The 19,620-nt window shown below is 35.3% G+C and overlaps 1 protein-coding gene across 1 annotated transcript; it reads right to left on the bottom strand.

Annotated features, from left to right (window-relative positions):
- Nucleotides 1-818: 818 nt before the first annotated feature.
- Nucleotides 819-4,524, bottom strand: LOC107811515 (mannan endo-1,4-beta-mannosidase 7). The gene is made up of 5 exons (XM_016636461.2): nucleotides 4,084-4,524; nucleotides 3,344-3,538; nucleotides 2,863-2,985; nucleotides 1,853-2,055; nucleotides 819-1,528 (listed from the first exon to the last, which is right to left on the bottom strand). The coding sequence occupies exons 1-5, from the start codon at nucleotides 4,396-4,398 to the stop codon at nucleotides 1,105-1,107; spliced, it is 1,260 nt and encodes a 419-aa protein (XP_016491947.1). The 5' UTR covers nucleotides 4,399-4,524; the 3' UTR covers nucleotides 819-1,104.
- Nucleotides 4,525-19,620: the final 15,096 nt, after the last annotated feature.

Raw genomic sequence — 19,620 nt, forward strand, 5'->3', positions numbered from 1 at the left:
TGACTGATATCTACATCACTACTGCCAAGAAGAAAAACTCACCACCTCAAGGATATAATCTGCCTTATGATGCTCGGAATGAACAAGATCTAACCACTGACATAAGAGTGTCTCCTTATATCGGAGATGAATACTGAAATAGAAATTAAATTCTAAGTAAGTGCTCAAAATGGCAGAGTCTCATGCTAATAACGTGTTATAAAATAAAGACTGTAAAGTAAATAAATCGAAGACAAGTATAGAGGGAGATTGATATTTTTATTCAACTTCAAACTGATGTGCATAATAAACTGAATTTTTCTTTTTTGTCTTTTCGACTGCGGTAGTCGCAAATTACGGACCGAGTCGGTCGCAAACTATTTCAGACCAGCTATTTTGCGACCACGGTAATTCAGTCGCAATGTAGTCGGAAATTAACTTTTTCTGACCGAATTCCGACCGTTTTGGCAATCGGAAAATATCCATTTTCTAGTAGTGTGCTGTGTAAGCTGCTATTGCAAGCTGCCTGTAAGCTGTTGTGTAAACTGTTTGCAAGCTGCTACTCTAAGCTGCTTGTAAGCTGCTATTGTACCAGATATAGATAATCTTCTACCAGTGGTAATATTTATCCATAACGGAGTACCGAAAGGATAAGCTCATTGTACTAGATATAGATAATCTTCTACCGAAAGTAATATTTATCCATAACGAAATACCGAAAAGATAAACTTCTTCACGAGACTTATTTCCAATAGAGTACTAAATAGATTAACATATTTACATCGGAGTCCCATATGAATAAGCTTCTTCAGAAAATTTATTTACAATAGAGTACTAAATAAACATCCATAATATAATATATTTATAACAATCAATATATTTTAACCTATTATACATTGAAGGTCTGAATATAAATATATTTTTAGCCATAACAAAGCACTAGAATACTGGCTCTCATATTAAACAGTTTGCTAAAAAACATGATGTAACTTCTTCTTTTTTTCACGTCTAACTTAAGGCTAAAATCTACTTCTTGGACTGATATTAACCATCTCTAAGATAATTCAGAGTCCACTCCAATGTTTCTCAGGTGTTAGCATTTTGATAATTTAAATTCTACTCTATTCAATTTCCATGATTAATCGTGTCCCTTGCTCTCTTCCACTTCTCTATATTCACTAGCCTTGCATACATTTTTCTAATCTTATTTAGCCTTTGGGACTGCTGCAGTATTATTTCAGAAACAGAGGGACTCTCACTGAAAATAATCTCATATCCATCTCTATATGAATCCATTCCTTCAGCTAAAAGTTGCCAGAATAAGCCGCCGGCCGCCGCGCCTCCACCTTTAGCTGACCAATATATACTGGAATAAACTGTGTTGAAGACTATGTCTCTTTGTTCAGCTGTAAAACCAGCACCTTTGTATGTTTTACCAAACTCAGCAAATATAAGAGGTTTCTTGAGAATGGATTGAGCATCTTGAATATGCACGTTGAGCCAATCATTCAGGAAATTAAGTTGGGCTTCACCATCTTGACCAGTCAACCTACATGAAATATCATGTAACTTGTAAAGTATTTCGTATGACATAAGTTATTTTCCAGAAAATATATTTCTGTGATCATCCTTGGCGTAACTGGTAAAGTTGTTACCAGGAGGTCACGAGTTCGAGCTGTGAATACAGTCTCTTGCAGAAATACAGGTTACGTACAATAGACCCTTGTAATACTTCTCCGAACCCCACGCATAACGGGAGCTTAGTGGACCGGGCTGCTTCCTTTTATTTTCCACTTTTTATGGAAAATGACTTTCGTCATACTGAACAATGTAAAAAATGAAAAGATAAGAGAGAGGCTATTTGGATAAATACCATTGATCAGGGTATGAGTGAACAGTGGCAAAATCAATTTCTGGAATTTGATTATTCGCAATGAAATCGGTTCCAACAAGAAAGTTTGGATTATATTGCTGCTTCTGAGCATCTGAATGTCCATAAAATCCTTCTAGTCCAGCTTCTACTAGGTGATTACTGTCGATGGATTTAATGTATGAAGCCATTTCTGTAATCCAAGTCTGTAAAACAAGTACAACTGATTGATTTAGTTTCAGTCTTAATCATGGAAATTAGTACTAAACATTGCATCCTATATTACAGCTGCCAAGTCGCAACCACATTGTAATATGCCCCTGAGGTAGATCTACACATGCAACAGTAAAGTATGGTATCAGTGTTAGCTTGCGTGCACCTCAATCAATTTCACAGGATATTTACTACCTCCCAACAATAAAAGTACCGGGTAACTGTATTCGCCAAGACATGAACAAATAAAGAAAAATTACTTAAGAGTTTTTTTTGTCTCCACTAGAATTTGAACCCCTTGGATACTTGTCTCGAACTATATATGTAGTTAAAAATCTTTAAAACTTACCCCAAGTCAAGCACATTGTGACAAAAGATGGTGTACTACTATATGTGGAAAAATAATTTCACTACCTAATTCAGAGAGAGGCCAAATAGGTAGGGATTCAGTGCCTAATCCTACTACGCTATCACAAGAAAAACAGGACTTTCCACTAAAGTTTACCAACTTCTAACTGCCATAATGAGAGGCTGAAAATAACACTTGCTTTTGGCATGAAGTTATCTTTGTAATTACTATGTGGATGGACAATACAGATATAATAATAGTTAATGTTGAATCTTTCAGTAAATTACTCAGTGCATTCATCATTTTCTCCTTCACCTTATTAATAAAAAACTTATCTGTGAATTATCTCTAACATAGGAGATTATGTGAATATTTAGGCAAAAAAAAGAAAGTTGGGATTTTAAAATATGGTAATTTTCTAAAGCAAAAAAGAAGAAAGAAGTGTTATTACCTGGATAGTAATTCCTGATGGATCTGAAGGACACCTGGGCTCATTCATAAGCTCCCAAGCCATTATTGTAGGATCATCCTTGTATGCAACTCCAGTTATGCTGTTTCTTCTTGTTAAAACTGCCTATTTTATTAACAAACATTATTATTGAAAAAGAACAAATAACAACAACAACATACACAACACAGTATAATCAACAAATAATATTGATTAAAAAAACCCCATATTTTTTGTACTTCTAACATTAACTTTGGTTAATCAAAAAACAATATGTTGTTACATGTACAGAAATTAAAACTCTTAACTAGGGTCTGATGGAGCCAGGGTGTACATGCACCCAGGGTCTCAAATTAAACTCAAACTATATATGTACATATGTCAATAAAACAGACAACTCACTTTAACAGATTAAATTAAACTAATAATGAAAAAAATGTACATTGTGAATGAGTCAAAACACGGCTAAATTTGCATACTGTACCTTAATGTGGTTTTTGAAGTAGCCCTTAACAACATTGTTTGAAAAGAAATCATCCTCTGATTGTAAAGATTCACCCTGACTTTTTGCCCATTCCACATATTGTTTCCTTCCTCCAAAATCCTTATAGTTGTTAGCCAAGCTCAAGATTAGCTTCATCCCATTCTTTCCAGCTTCAGATATGGCAAAATCCAAACCCTTCCAACAATCAAAAATATAATACCAGACCTCATTAATTCAGAGAATAACACAAAATTACAGCCCGTGGCACATGGAGCTTCTGTCGTACGGTTCAACTGAACTTAGTATTTGGTTCATAAATTTATATGTGAAAAAATCACAAAATTTCAATAGATATTAGATTATGAACTCATAACTTCAAAAGTATGTAAATTTACGTACTTAGAACCATCAAATTTTAAATCTTGAATTTGCACAATATTCTTAATGCCCAAAACCAAGTTTTTATTTTGGAAAATTCCTGGGAAACTGCGGCCGCTGCCCTTCGGATGTGCACTGGATAACCTGCTTTGTGCGTAATAGCTCGCATACCACACAGAAAATATAAATTATACTAGGCAAACCTGGTATGACGAGCTCTGATTGAGGAAGGTGCTGGTAAAGGGAATCGATCCCGGGTCTCCCTTGTGGAAACCACCGATCACCCAACCCTTGCGGGCTAAAATAAAAAACCAAGAAATTCTCATACAAAATATTAGGAAAATAAAAGAGGGAAAAAAAACCTGAAACATTTTTTCATTATAGGATCCAGGATAGTATTGAAGAGGTGAATATCCACCATCACTAAAAGCCCAAGTTCTTCCAACAGTAAGGCCATGGTTTGCAGCTTCTTGAAAAGCAGAAGAAACTTTGTCTCTTTGGGATGAATCAGAGGCAATATACATAAGCCAATAAGCATTGAATCCATTTGCATAAAATGGGCTGTCATTTAACATGAAATGCACATCTTTTGTTGTTATAAATCCATCCCTTATTACAGCTGCTCTAACATGTAAAAACAAGTAGAGGAACAAGAAAAAAATACCCCATAGCTTCATCTTCCTAAATTAATATAAGAAAATATAAGATTATGTCTCTCGTTTTCTCTCTCTAGTGACACAAGGAAAGAACTTAAAATGATCAGTTTCAAACAGAGAAGGAAAAGTCCATAAAAGTTAATTTCAGGCTGTTCATATACTTGTCCAATTTATGCGGTTCCTTGACCATTGGTCCCATTTTTATTTTCTTAATTTACACTCTTCACTAAGATATCTTTAATCTATATTCTTTACTTCATTATTAGTGAAAGTTAAAAAATTAGAATTGTTAGTTTATTTAGTTTCACAAATTATGAGGGTCTTTTTCCTGGGATTATTATGCTATGTAAATAAAAGTATAGAAATAGTGTAATGGGTATAAAAGTTGGACCGAAATGACATAGAAAATGTTACTAGTAAAGAACAGTTTCTACTTGCACGTTACAATCATAAATGTTGTGGACAATAATGATATTTGACTTCCATTTTTTTCCGTGTTCTTTACAAAATAGTTTCTTCTCATAAATGGTAAAATAGATTTTCACAGTACCAAAAATGGTAAGCCGTGCTATAAAACCTACGAAGGACCTATGTTCTCATTAATAATAATAATAATAATAGCTTTCAAAATATCTCATCCTATTCATTGAAATGAAGGCATAGCGTACCATTTCATAATGCTTCTTGTTGTTGTTGGCTCAATTCCATATCATGATGATCAACATTAACCGGTAAAGTTGATAGTAACCAATAAAGTTGCTATCATTTGATCAGGAGGTCACAAGTTCGAACAGTGAAAACGATCTCTTGCAAAAATGCAGGGTAAGACTGCGTACGATAGACACTTGTGGTCCGGTTCTTCCTCGAACCTCGCGCATAGTGGGAGCTTAGTGCACCGACTACTTTTTTTAATGATCAAGATTAATATTTTTCTCTTTTTTTTTCTTGTTCTTTTCTTTCTTTTAAAATTTATTTTAATTTGAGGTAAGCCGGCAAAATAGAGGGAAAGGGGAAGGGGAAAAAATAAAAAGATTTTTATAAATGGATTTGTAGCCGTTGGACTACAAGGTCATGTCAAACCAAAGTTTCCACTTTAAATTCTGCTCGAGCATTACTCTACTCTATCAAACTACTTGATTCTGTCCAAGAATGATAAAATTGGGGTTCAATTTTGGAATCAAAATCTTGAGTTCTTTTTTGTTATCTTGCTAAAGGTGTTTTTGTATTTTAGGTAGAAGTTTGGTATTCAAAAAGAGAATTACTAGAAGTCATGATTCTTTCATTTATTACCCAAATAATCAAAAGATTTTGGGGCAAGTTAATCTTACACACCCACGATAGTAGAAAGTATGGAAAAGTTTGGTAGGTTAACAATTAATCATCCCATGCGTCAATGCTTTGGCCAAAAATCACGGCAAGAAAAAAAAAACTAAAATTTAACTAAACAAATTATCACACAAATCACGGATATACTAAGTTAATGTCCATTTAGTTTAGGAAAAGTTCTCAGAATAGTTGACCAAATACTGAGACAATAGACCTTTCCGAGTACAAGGGTCAAATTTATTATTTTGGTGAGTTTAGACGGTAATTTCTCAGTAGATTTTCAAAACAATTAATATAAATGTTCTTTGAAGACATATATTCTTCCGCAAAAAAACAATCTAAACACGGTTCTTTTCAAATATATCTCAAATTTAAAGCTTCTTCAGTTGTATATATAATGAAGTGAACTTTTGACCACCACTTATTTTGACTGTTTGACCTTCATTATATTATATTGATTAAAGGACTAATATTGTAATATTGTTCCCCGTTTCTTAATTTGGGAACTGGGATCTTAATGGAGCGAAACCAAATCCTTGATACATGCTTCAAATTTCCAGATCGAGAAAGTGGAAATAATAAACTACGAAATGTTAAAAGAACATGTTATCTTCTGATTATCATATTTAATTTCATTGTCTCATTTATTTTTTATAATAGAATTTGATAATCCTCGTGAGAAGCAATCATCAAGCAAGCAACTAACAAGAATCGTGGTGGAGTGGTAGTGCTCCTTCATCTTTAATCACAGATCTCGGGTTCGAGTCCTGGATCCGAAATCGCCTTCTGCTTTATAACCCGAATTGCTAGTTGAACAACAATCTTTTTCCTTTTGCTACAATCGTTCAATACTGGTCAGACTACTTCGGACTCTGCGCCATAAAAAAGTCTACTACGAAGGTTTGGTATACTCCACAAAAGAAGGCCGCTCGAACTCGAGATTTCTAATCAAATTACCACATCTCTTTAGTGGTAATTATTAAAAAAAAACTACTAATACTGACTACAGAATAAGGACAATAAATTTGGATAATCCTCACGAGTGTCAAAGATAGGTCACGGGGTGCTTATGAGTTCCAAGGAAGGTTGCCAGCTGATATAATGACAATAAACTTCTGTAGGTTAATTCCAAATTTCAAATTAAGGTCGATATTGTTTTTACCAAACGGTGGTTGAACTTTGTCCACAAACCTTTTGTGATTTACGATGTTCAGAATATAATTGACAGCCTAAAAAGTAAAAGGAAAATAGCAGAAATGCCGAGCTTATACCAGTAACCAGCTCCTTTTGGCAACTGAGAGAAGTGACACAATCTGAACAAAAAATGTGCAGACGGTAAGTGCGTTGAAATTGGATTTTTATGTGCACTATTTCCAGTAGTATCCATAAGAATCTTTATGAATGCACAAAAGGCCAGAGCCTAAAATTTTGTGTGTGCATAGTACATGCACCAAGTGCAATAATTAACTTTAGTTTTATAACAAGCATTAGTGACAATTAAATTACCTAGGTTTTGGTTTACATTTTTTGACTAATCATAAAGTTTTAATATAACTTGAAGAATATATTTTCTTGTTTTTGACTTTTTTTTTTTTTTTTTTTTTTGCATTATCATGAAGAAAATATGATGCTACTATACTTACATAGAGTATAAAAGTGAATAATCATTAAAAAGAATTTTTTATTGACAAAGGAATTGAACTCTGAATCTGGTCAGACTATTTGCACTCTTTTCATCCTCAATTATCCTTTGGCAAGAAATGGAAGCAGAAGAACGAAAATAGATAATCTTCCAAAAGCAAAATGATATCTTTTTCTTTTTCTTTTTTCCTTTTGCTAGCGTATCGTCTATGAGGTGAACTTGGCAAATTTTGTAATGAATTCATTCTTTTCCTTTGTTGAGCGGCGAAGATAAAGTTTAAAAATTCATTGGGATGATCTCCAATTCAAAAAGAAAGGTGGGACAATCACTTTAAAGAGCACATTGCCATGGTTGAGGCGTGATAAGCGCACCAAGTCTCTGATCCCCTCCTTCTGCAGCGGGTCTTATGGATATTTCATACTTCGCCTTCAAAACTGTTAAGGGCGATCTGCATTATATCCATACTACAATTATTTACCAATTGTAGTATACCCAAAAAACAATGGATGTATAAAATATATTTTATTTTACAATATATTCATTTAATCATTGTTAATTAATATATATTGTTAATAGTTCTTACTTAAATTGATGATTTAATCAGGATCAATTTGAGATAAGTTTTTTTTTTTCTTCATATTTAGACGTGTGTGTTTGCACATATTGATCCCAATAAGATATCAAAATTTAGACCAAAAGATTGTAGTAATAAAGAAGCGAAGCCAAGAACACCAAAAAAAATGAGAAGGGAAAAGACCCTTCCTCGAAGACGAGGAGATAAGGGACGAAGGATATTCATGGTAGTGCAGTTAGTATGATCGTTATTTCCTACGCAGCCCTTGTCCGTAGTGATATCCTAATTCGGCTACCTCTCCCACTCATCAAGGCAGATATCAGAAACAAAACTATTGCCAAGGAAGACCGGAGGACGCTATGCCCCATCACCTACAAAAAGGATCAGTTACGGAAGTACTGCGCTTCTCAGGGCCCTCTGCGTCAGAGTGACCCTGTCGGGGCGATCCAGTCACCTCGAATATACATGTATGTGTTTACATTAAGTTCGTACTTTATATGTACCCAAAAAGACTAAGTCCCTACTTTTATTTATGTTACAAAGCTGCAGTTGGTTACTTTTTCAGGACGAAAACATTGTAGATTAATCTTTAAAAATTCTGAATAAATGTATACCATCTTTCTTTGTTTAATGGCTCTCTAATTTACCAACATATAAAAGCTATGGAGTAATGAGTTTCATAGTTCATACTCTTTGGGCTCAAATCATACAAAATGAAGTTCGTTTCTCAATTGAAATGGCACTTTAGAAAGTGTAAATAGCAGGGGCTAGCCAATTTTCGGGTTGGTAATTGAAAAATAGTCATTATTTTGCTGAAACACAGGAAGTTCCAGTATAATATGCGGGATTATGGAGTTCCTACATATAAACTTCCAGCATATTATGTTGGAACTCCAGTACACGAAAAGTTCCAGCATAATATGTTACATTATGGAGCTCCTGCATATAAACTTCCCGCATATTATGTTGGAACTTTTGCACATTATGCTGGAAGCTCATATATAAAAAATTCGAACTTCAGCATATTATGCTGGAATATTTCCGGATTTTAAGTGTGTTTTTGTTGAGATTTTATCTTTTTACATGAAAATGGCTAATTTCTTATTACTTTTAAAACTGTGATTATTTTTTAATTATCAGTTGTAAATCTGGTTATTTTTTTATTTTTTTTCCTTTAGAAAGGATGCTTTGTTCACTTCAATATACGAAATCCCAAGCTCATACTCTTTGGGCCCAAATCATACGAAATGAGGTTCGTTTCTGAATTGAAATGGGACTTTAGAAAGGATGCTTTGTTCACCTCAACATACTACTACCCAAGAGTCCTTCGTGAGATTTGCAGTCGTACCCTATATTTGTACCACCTTTTAACATGTACCTTATTTTTAATAATTATTAATTTAGTAGTCAGCTAACAAAAAAATCTGTAATAATATGACAATTATACCCCTAACAAAAGATATAAAACCTGCACCACACATTAATCGCGTGATCTGCTACCTCATTCGTGAAAAAGGTTTCCTCCATCACTCCATCCCTTGTCAAAAGATCTCCTTCAACCCTGGTCGAAGATCTCATATCCTCTCAGCAGCTTTATCAAAAAACCAGAAGTTTGAAGTAGATTCATCTTCAGAATTCAAAATTATAAAATACATTGTAAGTATTGCAATTCATCTTCAGAATTTGCATTAATTTGTAAAATTGATTGAGCTTCATGATATGTGTTTCTGCAATTATTTTCGTAATTCATTATGCTTTTTAAGTTTTGAACTTAAAAAAAAAAAATTGAATTCAATTAACGCCTATAGATATTTTCACTTATAGTCATTTACAAATCACACTTGCATGAAGTTGTTTGACAGATATAGCATGAAGTTTTCACTTATAATTTTTCAAAAACTTTTCAAAACTTCAAATTTAATGCGTGAGGGATATAGAATAAATTTGTTTCATGTTGAAATCTGAAGTTTCAATCAAATACAAGCTAAAACTTCATGCTCATGTAGTATGAAGTTGTTTCACGTTGAAGTCTGAAGTTTCATTCAAATACAAGCTAAAACTTCATGCTAATGTAGTATGAAGTTGTTTTACGTTAAAATCTGAAGTTTCAATGAAACACAAGCTAAAATTTCATGCTAATGTAGCATGAAATTGTTTCACATTGAAGTCTGAAGTTTCAATGAAATATAAAGCTAAAACTTCATGTTAATATTGCATGAAGTTGTTTCAAAGATATATAACATAAAACTTCAAACTAAACATGCTGAAGTTTTGTCCTACAGTATGTAATTTTATAAATGACTTTTTCCTAAACTTATTATTTAAACATGTTGAAGTTTTTAATTCATTTGCTAAAACTTCATACTAAACATGCTGAAGTTTTGTCCTCCAGTCAATAGTTGTGTAATGAGTTTTTTCTAAACTTCAGACTTATACATGCTGAAGTTTTTTAGTTTATTCCCTAACACTTCATACTAAATATGTTGAAGTTTTTGTCCTGCAGTCTCTAGTTTTGTAATGAGTTTTTTTCTAAACTTTAAACTAAACATGCTGAAGTTTTTTAATTCATTTCCTAACACTTCATACTAAACATGCTTAAGTTTTCATACTATAGGATGAGTTTGATTTGCCTTGTTATCATCCATACGAAAAATTAGTACCTAATGTGCATTCTCTATATAGTCTGTATCACTATCATAATGACAACGCTCTTCTTTTTTTCTTTTTACAATCATATGAAACTGAAGTATATAGCAACTTTCATTAAACGTCGTTCATCAAGCATGGGCGATTTGTTTTGGTTAAGTCTTAGCAGAAGTAATTCGTTCATAACACGATTAGCTCTATTTGGATCACCAAGGTAAGTAGTGGGATGGAGAACTTCACACATATATAAAAAAAATAACTTCAGACAGTGAAAATTTAAAAAATAATAGTTGGAGTACTTTCCTGAAAACTACATCATAAAAAGTGTGAAGCTTCAAAGATATATACCATAAAATTTCAAACTAAACATGCTGAAGTTTTGTCCTGCAGTATGTAATTTTGTAACGAGTTTTTCCTAAACTTCATACTAAATATGCTGAAGATTTTATGTTTATTTTCTAATACTTCATACTAAACATGCTGAAATTTTGTCCTCCAGTCTGTAATTTTGTAATGAGTTTTTCCTAAATTCCATACAAAATATGCTGAAATTCTTATGTTCATCCCCTAAAATTTCAGACTAACATGCAGATGTTTTGTCCTGCAGTATATAGTTTTCTAGTGAGTTTTTGCTAAACTTCAAATTTATTCATGCTAAAAAAAATTTTGTTTTATTTTCTAACACTTCACACTAAACATGCTGAAGTTTCCATGTTGCATGATGAGTTCGATTTGCCTTGTTATTAATTTCAATGGGAGATGGACTTTAGATTACAACTACTTGGATCATGATATAAAACTTGTTCTGGTTAATAAACAATTATCATTCAACATTTTCCTAAAGAAAATTAGTGAAGTTACATATTTTTATGCAACCAAATATGAACTAAAAGTATGGTTTGATATCAAACTAAAGAAAAACAAAGGGACACTTGTAACTTTAGATGAATAACTCGGAACTTATATACATTTGCTAACAACTAATTCAGCTTTCAAGAATTGCCATTTTGTTGTCGAAAAAATACAACTACTTTTTAACACTATAGTTGCTTTAGAATCTGCAATATTCAAATGATCTCTTGCACATACAGTGGTGTCACGACCCAAAATCTCACATGTCATAATGGAATCTATCTTAATATTAGGCAAGCCGACAATCTCAATAAACCACCATATTTTTAAGTTTGAAAACATACTATTTAAATTTAACGGAAGAAATCTCACAAATACAGATATAATTACTCCCAATACCTGGTGTCACTGAGTACATGAACATCTAATATGAATACACAGTCTGACTGATAAAATACTGTCTGAAGGTATAGAACAATACAGTAACTGAAGGAAAGAAAGTCAAGGTCAGCGGACTCCAGGCAGCTACCGTAATAGTCTCCAACTGATAGCACTTTGATATCTAACAGTCGCCGTGTCCGAAAGCATCTGGATCTGCACACGAGGTGCAGAGTGTAGTATGAGTATAACCAACTCAATAAGTAACAAGACTAACCTCTGGGCTGAAAGTAGGGACGAGCTCTGCAGGTACAGTCCAGTATAAATAATAGTACAGAAATGTAGGCATGCTTTCAAGTTCGACAGTTAACTTCGGTACAAGTGAAATAGATCAATACTGCATGATATGAGGAATATATCATCTCAGTGGAAAGACCTCATGTAACTGGCGACAAATCATTCGGTCACTAGGTACTGTTTATGGCCAATCCAACCCAGAGATATTCCACCCCGTATATATATACACATCGACTGACAGTTAGTCACTCAGTACCGTATAAGGCCAATCCAGACCTGAAGTAATTTATTCTCCAAAAGTAAATGATACAGACAAGTTCCATGTCCAGGAAAAAATTCATCACAATACAAATAAATAAGGCAAGTCCATGCCCTGGGAAGTCCATCCCGAATATATAATCATGTACGCTCACTGGGAGTGTGTACAGACTCCGGAGGGGCTCCTTCAGCCCAAGCGCTATATAAAGCCGATATGGCCTACTACGGCGTGCAGTCTGATCCCATAATAATAATAAAGCCTATAAGGCATGCTGCAGGCGGGCAGCCCGATCCATATAATAATAATATATATAAAGCCAATATAGCCTACTGCGGCGCGCAGCTCGATCCCATAAATATCCTCACAATGGATGAATATGACTGATTGTGGAATGTACATTTTTAAAACAACTAATTGAACATCAACACGACCCCATGGGTCCCAAAATATCGGTACGTAGCCTAAACATGATCTTTAATAAGAGCCTCAGCTCAATTTCTCTAACACGTGAGAAATGTTCAGATAATAACTTGATTCTTTAATTTTTTTTACAACTTCACAGAATTTATTTAAGTCACAATTCCAATGGTGCACGTCTACACACTCGTCAACTATCGTGTGCGGCACCTCCAAATAATTTATATAATACTAGTTCACGGATTCATACCCTTAGAACCAAGTTTAGAAGTGTTACTTACCTCAAAGCCGCGTAATTTCTTACTCTGTTATGCCCGTGCCTCGTGAATTGGTCCCCAAATGTCCCGAATCTAGCCACAAGCAGTACAGTACAATCAATATAGGCTAAAGGAATCAATTCCACAAGAAAATATAAAATTATAGCCAAAAATACAAAATCGGCTCAAACTCGGGCCTACGCCTCGAAATCCGACAAAAGTCACAAAACCCGAAATTCCATTCACTCATGTGTCTAACCATACCAATTTTACTCAAATCCGATAACAAAATCCCATTCAAAACCTCAAAATTCTAGTCCAAGAACTCTTCCTCATTTTCCCAAATTTTCATCTCAAAACACTAATTAAATGATGAAAATAATGATATATTCGTGTATATTGACCAAATCCGAGTTAGAATCACTTACCCCGATGTTTTTCCTTGAGAATCTCTCAAACATCGCCTCTCCCCAAGCTCCAATTTGTCAAAAATAGAAAATGGGACGAAACCCCCGTTTTATAACTTAAAGTTTCTGTCCAGGCGCTGCCTTCGATTTCCTAACTTAGATTTCCTGACCTCGATTTTCATGACCTCGATTTCCTAACCTCGATTTCCTGATCTCGATTCCTGACCTCGATTTCCTGACTTCGATTTTCTGACCTCGATTTTCATGACCTCGATTTTCTGACCTCGATTTTCTGACCTCGATTTTCAGCCTTCGATTTCTAGCCTCGATTTCCGGCCTCAATTTTTCCAGCAGAAAAATTCCAACAGTTGTTTAAGTCTAAATTTTGATCTGTTAACCATCCGAAACTCACCCAAGCCCCTCGGCACCTCAACCAAATACACCAACAAGTTCTAAAATATCATACGAACTTAGTTGAAACCTCAAATCCCATAAAAATGCTAAAATCACGAATCATACCCCAATTCAAGCTTAAGGAACTTAAGAATTTTCAATTTCTACATTCGATGTCGAAACCTATCAAATCAATTCCGATTGACCTCAAATTTTGCACACAAGTCATAAATGATATAACGGATCTTGAAAATTTTCAGAACTTGATTCCGACCCCGATATCAAAAGTCAACTCCCCGGTCAAACTTTTCAAAAATTCAACTTTCGTCATTTCAATCCAAATTCCACTACAGACTTCAAAAATAATTTCGGACACGCTCCTAAGTCTAAAATCACCATACAGAGCTATTGAAATCATCAAAACTCTATTCCCTTGTCGTTTGCACATAAGTCGACATCCGGTCACTATTTCAACTTAACTTTAAACCTTGGAACTAAGTATTCCAATTCATTCCTAAAATCTCACCGGACCCAAACTAATCACCCCGGCAAGTCACATAACAACTGTAAAGTATAAATTGAGCAGTAAATGGGGGAATGGGACTACAACTCTCAAAACGACTGGCCGGGTCATTACAAATGGATTCAGAATAACTTGTTGATTATCAACATGAAGTAGAACAACCAATAATGGATGTAGACAACGAGCAACAACATTCTAACATTATAGCTGATTAAGAATCTGGAACGCTGCAAGAAATACCTGCCGCTACAATAAATTCAAACCAGTTTAGTGAGTCCCAACAAGAAGAAGGACAACTAATAATACAAATAGACAACCAACACACAATCCAACAAAAAAAAAATTTATCTCTCGCAATGATAAGAAACACCCAAGATCAAGAAAATATACTGATAACAGTAGATACAATTGAATAAATTGTTGAAACTTCTACTGCTTCTAAGAAATCAAGAAAAAGAGTGAGGAGAGAGCTCAAAGAATCTCCACCATGTAAAATACTTAGGCACAATGCATTGCCTGAGGAAATAAAAGTAGGATCAATTTTTGAGAACAAGAAGAGCATGACTAAATTTTTCTGCAGCTTGGAGATAAACCAAAAAGTTGAATTCACTGTTGTTAGATCATGTTCAAAAAGATACGAGCTGAAATGCATCGTGGAGAAATGTGGTTGGAATGTACGTGCTACCAGAATAAAAGATTCCACATTTTTCAGGGTGATAAAATTTCATAACAACCATGAATGCTCAGTTGATAGAAGAAAATCAGATCAGAAGCATGCTACATCAAAATTTATAAGTGAGCAAATTTTAGAATATGTGGGGATAAAAAGATTAAGGTTACACCAGCCTTGTAGAAAGTGAAATGGAAAAAAAAATTGGAATTGACATTGGATATCACAAGGCATGGCGCGCTATTCAAAAAGCTATTGCTTGTATAAAAGGAACACCATAAGAGAATTACCATATTCTTCCTTCATACCTACACATGATGGTGCATAGAAACCCAGGGACATACACTATCATAAAAAGAGATAAGCAAAATTGGTAAGAAAAAAACTAATAACCATCAGTCTGAAGTTTCAATTGATCCTATTTGAAAACTTCACACCTTATGATTTATTTTTTTTTGTGTTTCACATGTACAGGTTTGCTTACATGTTCTTTGCTCCTGCGACGTCAGTAGCTGGTTGGCGTTACTATAGACCCGTGATTGCAGTAGATGTAATATTTTTAAAGTCAAAATATCGTGGTGTTCTATTTGTTGTTGTATCAAAGGATGCAAACAATCAAATCTTTCCTCTATCTTATGGTGTAGCAAATTCAGAAAACAATAACGCATACATTTAGTTCTTCCGGGAAATGAGAAAAGCAATTGAAATCCGCCGTGAACTGGTTTTCTTATTAGATAGAAACCAATCGATGGGAGTAGATAAATTTATCCTGAAGCTCACTATGGTATCTGCCTCTATCACTTTGAGAAGAATTTAAAGCAAAGACATGCAAAAAATACAGTGATAAATCTTTTCCAAAGCGCTGCAAGGTCATACAAATGTGAAGATTTTAATCAGTTAATGTCCCAGATCAAAAGTGTTGGCAAGAAAATATACAATTACATAATGGAAGAGCTATCAGAGAAATGGGCTCGATCATGGTTCCCACGGAGACGTTACTATATGCTGACAACAAACATGGTAGAATCAATGAATTTCGTGTAACTAAAAGCAAGAGAGATGCATGTTTTAAGAATGTTAGATTTCATCCAAGAAAAGTTGCAACAGTGGTTTTATGAACGGAGAAAAATAGCACATGAAACGTTTCACAAAGTATCAATATGGGCAGAAGAAGTGTCACGACCCAAAATCCAACTAGTCGTGATGGCATCAATCCTAACCCGCTAGGTAAGACAATTAACAACTATCCAATTTAGTGAGATTTATTGAGACAAATAAATGATAAAATAATTGAACAATTTAATACATTTCTCAAGGACTGGTAGTACAAATCATGAGCTTCTAAGATATAGAGTTTACAAAGCTGGGTTGAAATAAAATACACTATCTGTTTGAAATATACATGAACAGATCTGAAATACTAAAGCTACCAAGATTAAGATGCAGCTTTCACTGAAACGCGAGTACATCTTCATATCCAGCTCTCGTCGTACGCAGCTACATCATCATCCAACATCTGCACGCAAGGAGCAGAAGTATAGTATGAGTACAACCGACCACATGTACTTAATAAGTAACAAACCTAACCTTAGGTTAGAAGTAGTGACGAACTGGGATAAGGGTCAGAGTCCAACTCCAATAACCAGCAACAGTTCATAACAATATAATAAAATGGTGCATGAAAATAGCTCAGAGATAAGATGCTCAACTCATTCGCAGTTACGGAAAAATAGGCATGTTTTTCAAGTATAACAGTCAACTCCAAATCTTTCACCGAACACACCAAAAGTATATGAGTGAGTTTGAAAACTATGACTTTTCCAAAACCCTTTCAACAATAAAAAAGATGTTCATTTTCAGCTAGCATCAGGAAAATTCATCTCTATGCCTACATGTCAATATACAGGTGAAATCATGAATGTCACCAAAACCGGGTAGCAGAAGGAAATTGCATCTCTATGCATGTATCTCAAGAACGCATGTCAAATGCAATGTATCTCAGTGATGAACTCATGTACTCACACTCTTAGAGTACTCAATCTCATTGTCTCATATTTCCACTCATCACGCTCGATATTCAGCATGCTCAGTCACTCGACACTGTACAAGGCAGATCTTGCCCAAATATAAATGACAACCCGCGCACAGTCACTCGGTACTGTATATGGACAATCTAGCCCAGGGAAGATCTATCCCAAATATATATATATATATGATAACTGACATGCAGTAACACAGTATTGTATAGTGCCAATCCAGCCCAGGGAAGATACATCCCTTAATATAAATAATTAGGCAAGATTCATGCCTAGGGAAGATCCATCCCTTAATATAAATAATTAGGCAAGATCCATCCCTCAATATAATATCAACTGCGCTGACTGTGGGTGTGCAGACTTCGGAGGGGCTCCTTCAGCCCAAGCGCTATAATAAGCCAGATCCGGGCATAAATAATTAAAAACATGTTGCGGCGTGCAATTCGATCCCATAAATATCACTCATAATCCGGCCCTCGGCCTCACTCGGTCAATAATCTCTCCGGTATCTCGGGCTCACAATGTCATGAAAATCAGCCCAACATGATGATATGGTGTATCAATGAATGGAAAGAAAGATTGAGATATGATATGCAAATGATAGATGTGACTAAGTACAAAATTGTAAATTTAAGCAAGTAATTCAATAGCAATAAGACCCCTGTGGGTCCCAAAATATCGGCACATAGCCTAACCATGATCTTTAACATGATTCTCAGCGCAATTCCTCTAACTCGTGGAGGATATGTGGATAATGACATGATTATTTTATTATGCAACTCCACGGAATCAATTAAGTCACAATTTCTATGGTTTACGCCTGCACGCCCGTCACCTAGCATGTGCGTCACCTCCAAACAAATCATATAGCACGTAATTCAGGGATTTATACCCTCAACTCCAAGTTTAGAAATATTACTTACCTCGAACAAGCCAAATCCAATACCGAGCAAGCCAAGCGATGCTCCAAAAATACCATCCCACGCGTACCAACCTTTGAATGGCTCGAAACTAGCCAAAAGCAACTCAAATATATAAAATGAAGTCTAAGGAAATAGTTCCAATTGATAGAGGTCGAATCTATACTCAAAAGCCCAAAATCAACCAAAAATCAAACTCGGGCCTGCACCTCGGAACTCAACAAAACTCACATAATCCAATGACCCATTCAATTTCTAGTCCAACCATACAAGTTTCACTCAAATCCGACTCCGAATCGACATTCAAAACTCAAAAACTCACTTAATGAAACTTTAGGCTAAAATCCCCCAATTTCTCTTTAAAATCCATAATCCAATTACCAAAAACAAAGAAAATTTCACAAAATATAATCACAAGTGAGTCAAGAATGCTTACCCCAAGTCACATGGTGAAAATTGCTTCAAGAATCGTCTCAACCCGAGGTCTATAGCTTCACATATGAATAAAACGATCAAACCCTCGATTTAAAAGCTTCTGCCAACCATTTCCGCTTTTGCGAACACATGAGCTGCTTTTGCGACGTCACTTCTGCGACACGAACTCCGCTTATGAGGGCTCCACTAGCTAGCTGACCCCTTGCGCTTGCATATTTCCATCCGCTTTTGCACAACCGCAGGTGAGAAGCCAAACACGCTTCTATGCTCGAGCTCGCTTCTGCGCCCAAGACCATTGCTTCTGCGGGGTTGCAGATGAGCCCTAATTTCCGCACCTGCGATGACTCCAGACTCCGCACCTTTTCACGGGTGCGACCACATTACCGCTTCTACGGTCACCGCACCTGTGCAAAACCAACCGCAGGTGCACAACACCAGAACCAGTACTCCATCAGCAATGTAGCATGAGATAAAAATGATCTGAACCACGTCTGAAACTTACCCTAGCCCCTCGGGACCCCATCCAAATATACCAATAAGACCCATAACATAACACGGACCTACTCGAGGCCCCAAATCGAACATAACCACATCAAAACGGCGAATCGCACCTCAAATCAAACTTAAATGAACTTTGAACTTTCAACTTACAAAATTCGCGCCGAAATATATCAAATGAAACCGGAATGAACTCAAATTTTGCACACAATTCCCAAATGACATAACGAAGCTATTCCAATTCCCGAAACCAAAATCCAAATCCGATATCATTAAAGTCAACTTCCGGTCAAACTTATGAACTTTTCCAAACCTTCGAATTTCCAACTTTCGCCAATTAGCACCGAATCCTTCTAGAAAAATCCAAATGCAAATTCGGGCATATGTCCAAGTCCAAAATCACCATACGGACCTATTGGAACCATCAAAACTTCGTTCCAGGGTCAAATTCACAAAAGTCAAACTTGGTCAACTCTTCCAACTTAAAGCTTAAATCACAAAATTCATTTTTCCTAATCGATTCCAATTAATCTGGAAACCAAAAGCGACGATTCACACAAGTCATAATACATCATACAGAGCTACTCATGCCCTCAAGCTACCGAGCGAAGTGCAAATGCTCAAAACGATCGGTCGGTTCGTTACATCCTCCCATACTTAAACATGTGTTCGTCCTCGAACGTGCCAAGAGTCATTCCAAAGCCATCAAATCG

This window comes from Nicotiana tabacum, chromosome 12, assembly GCF_000715075.1.
Source record: "Nicotiana tabacum cultivar K326 chromosome 12, ASM71507v2, whole genome shotgun sequence".
NCBI lineage: Eukaryota > Viridiplantae > Streptophyta > Magnoliopsida > Solanales > Solanaceae > Nicotiana > Nicotiana tabacum.

Excerpts from the sequence above, each read along its gene's own strand:
- LOC107811515 (XM_016636461.2), bottom strand. The coding sequence starts at position 4,398 with ATGAAGCTATGGGGTATTTTTTTCTTGTTCCTCTACTTGTTTTTACAT. Across the intron at positions 3,539-4,083 it reads ATAATGAAAAAATGTTTCAG|GGTTTGGATTTTGCCATATC; the intron begins GTTTTTTTTCCC and ends GATTGTTGGAAG. Across the intron at positions 1,529-1,852 it reads CACTCATACCCTGATCAATG|GTTGACTGGTCAAGATGGTG; the intron begins GTATTTATCCAA and ends TATTTCATGTAG.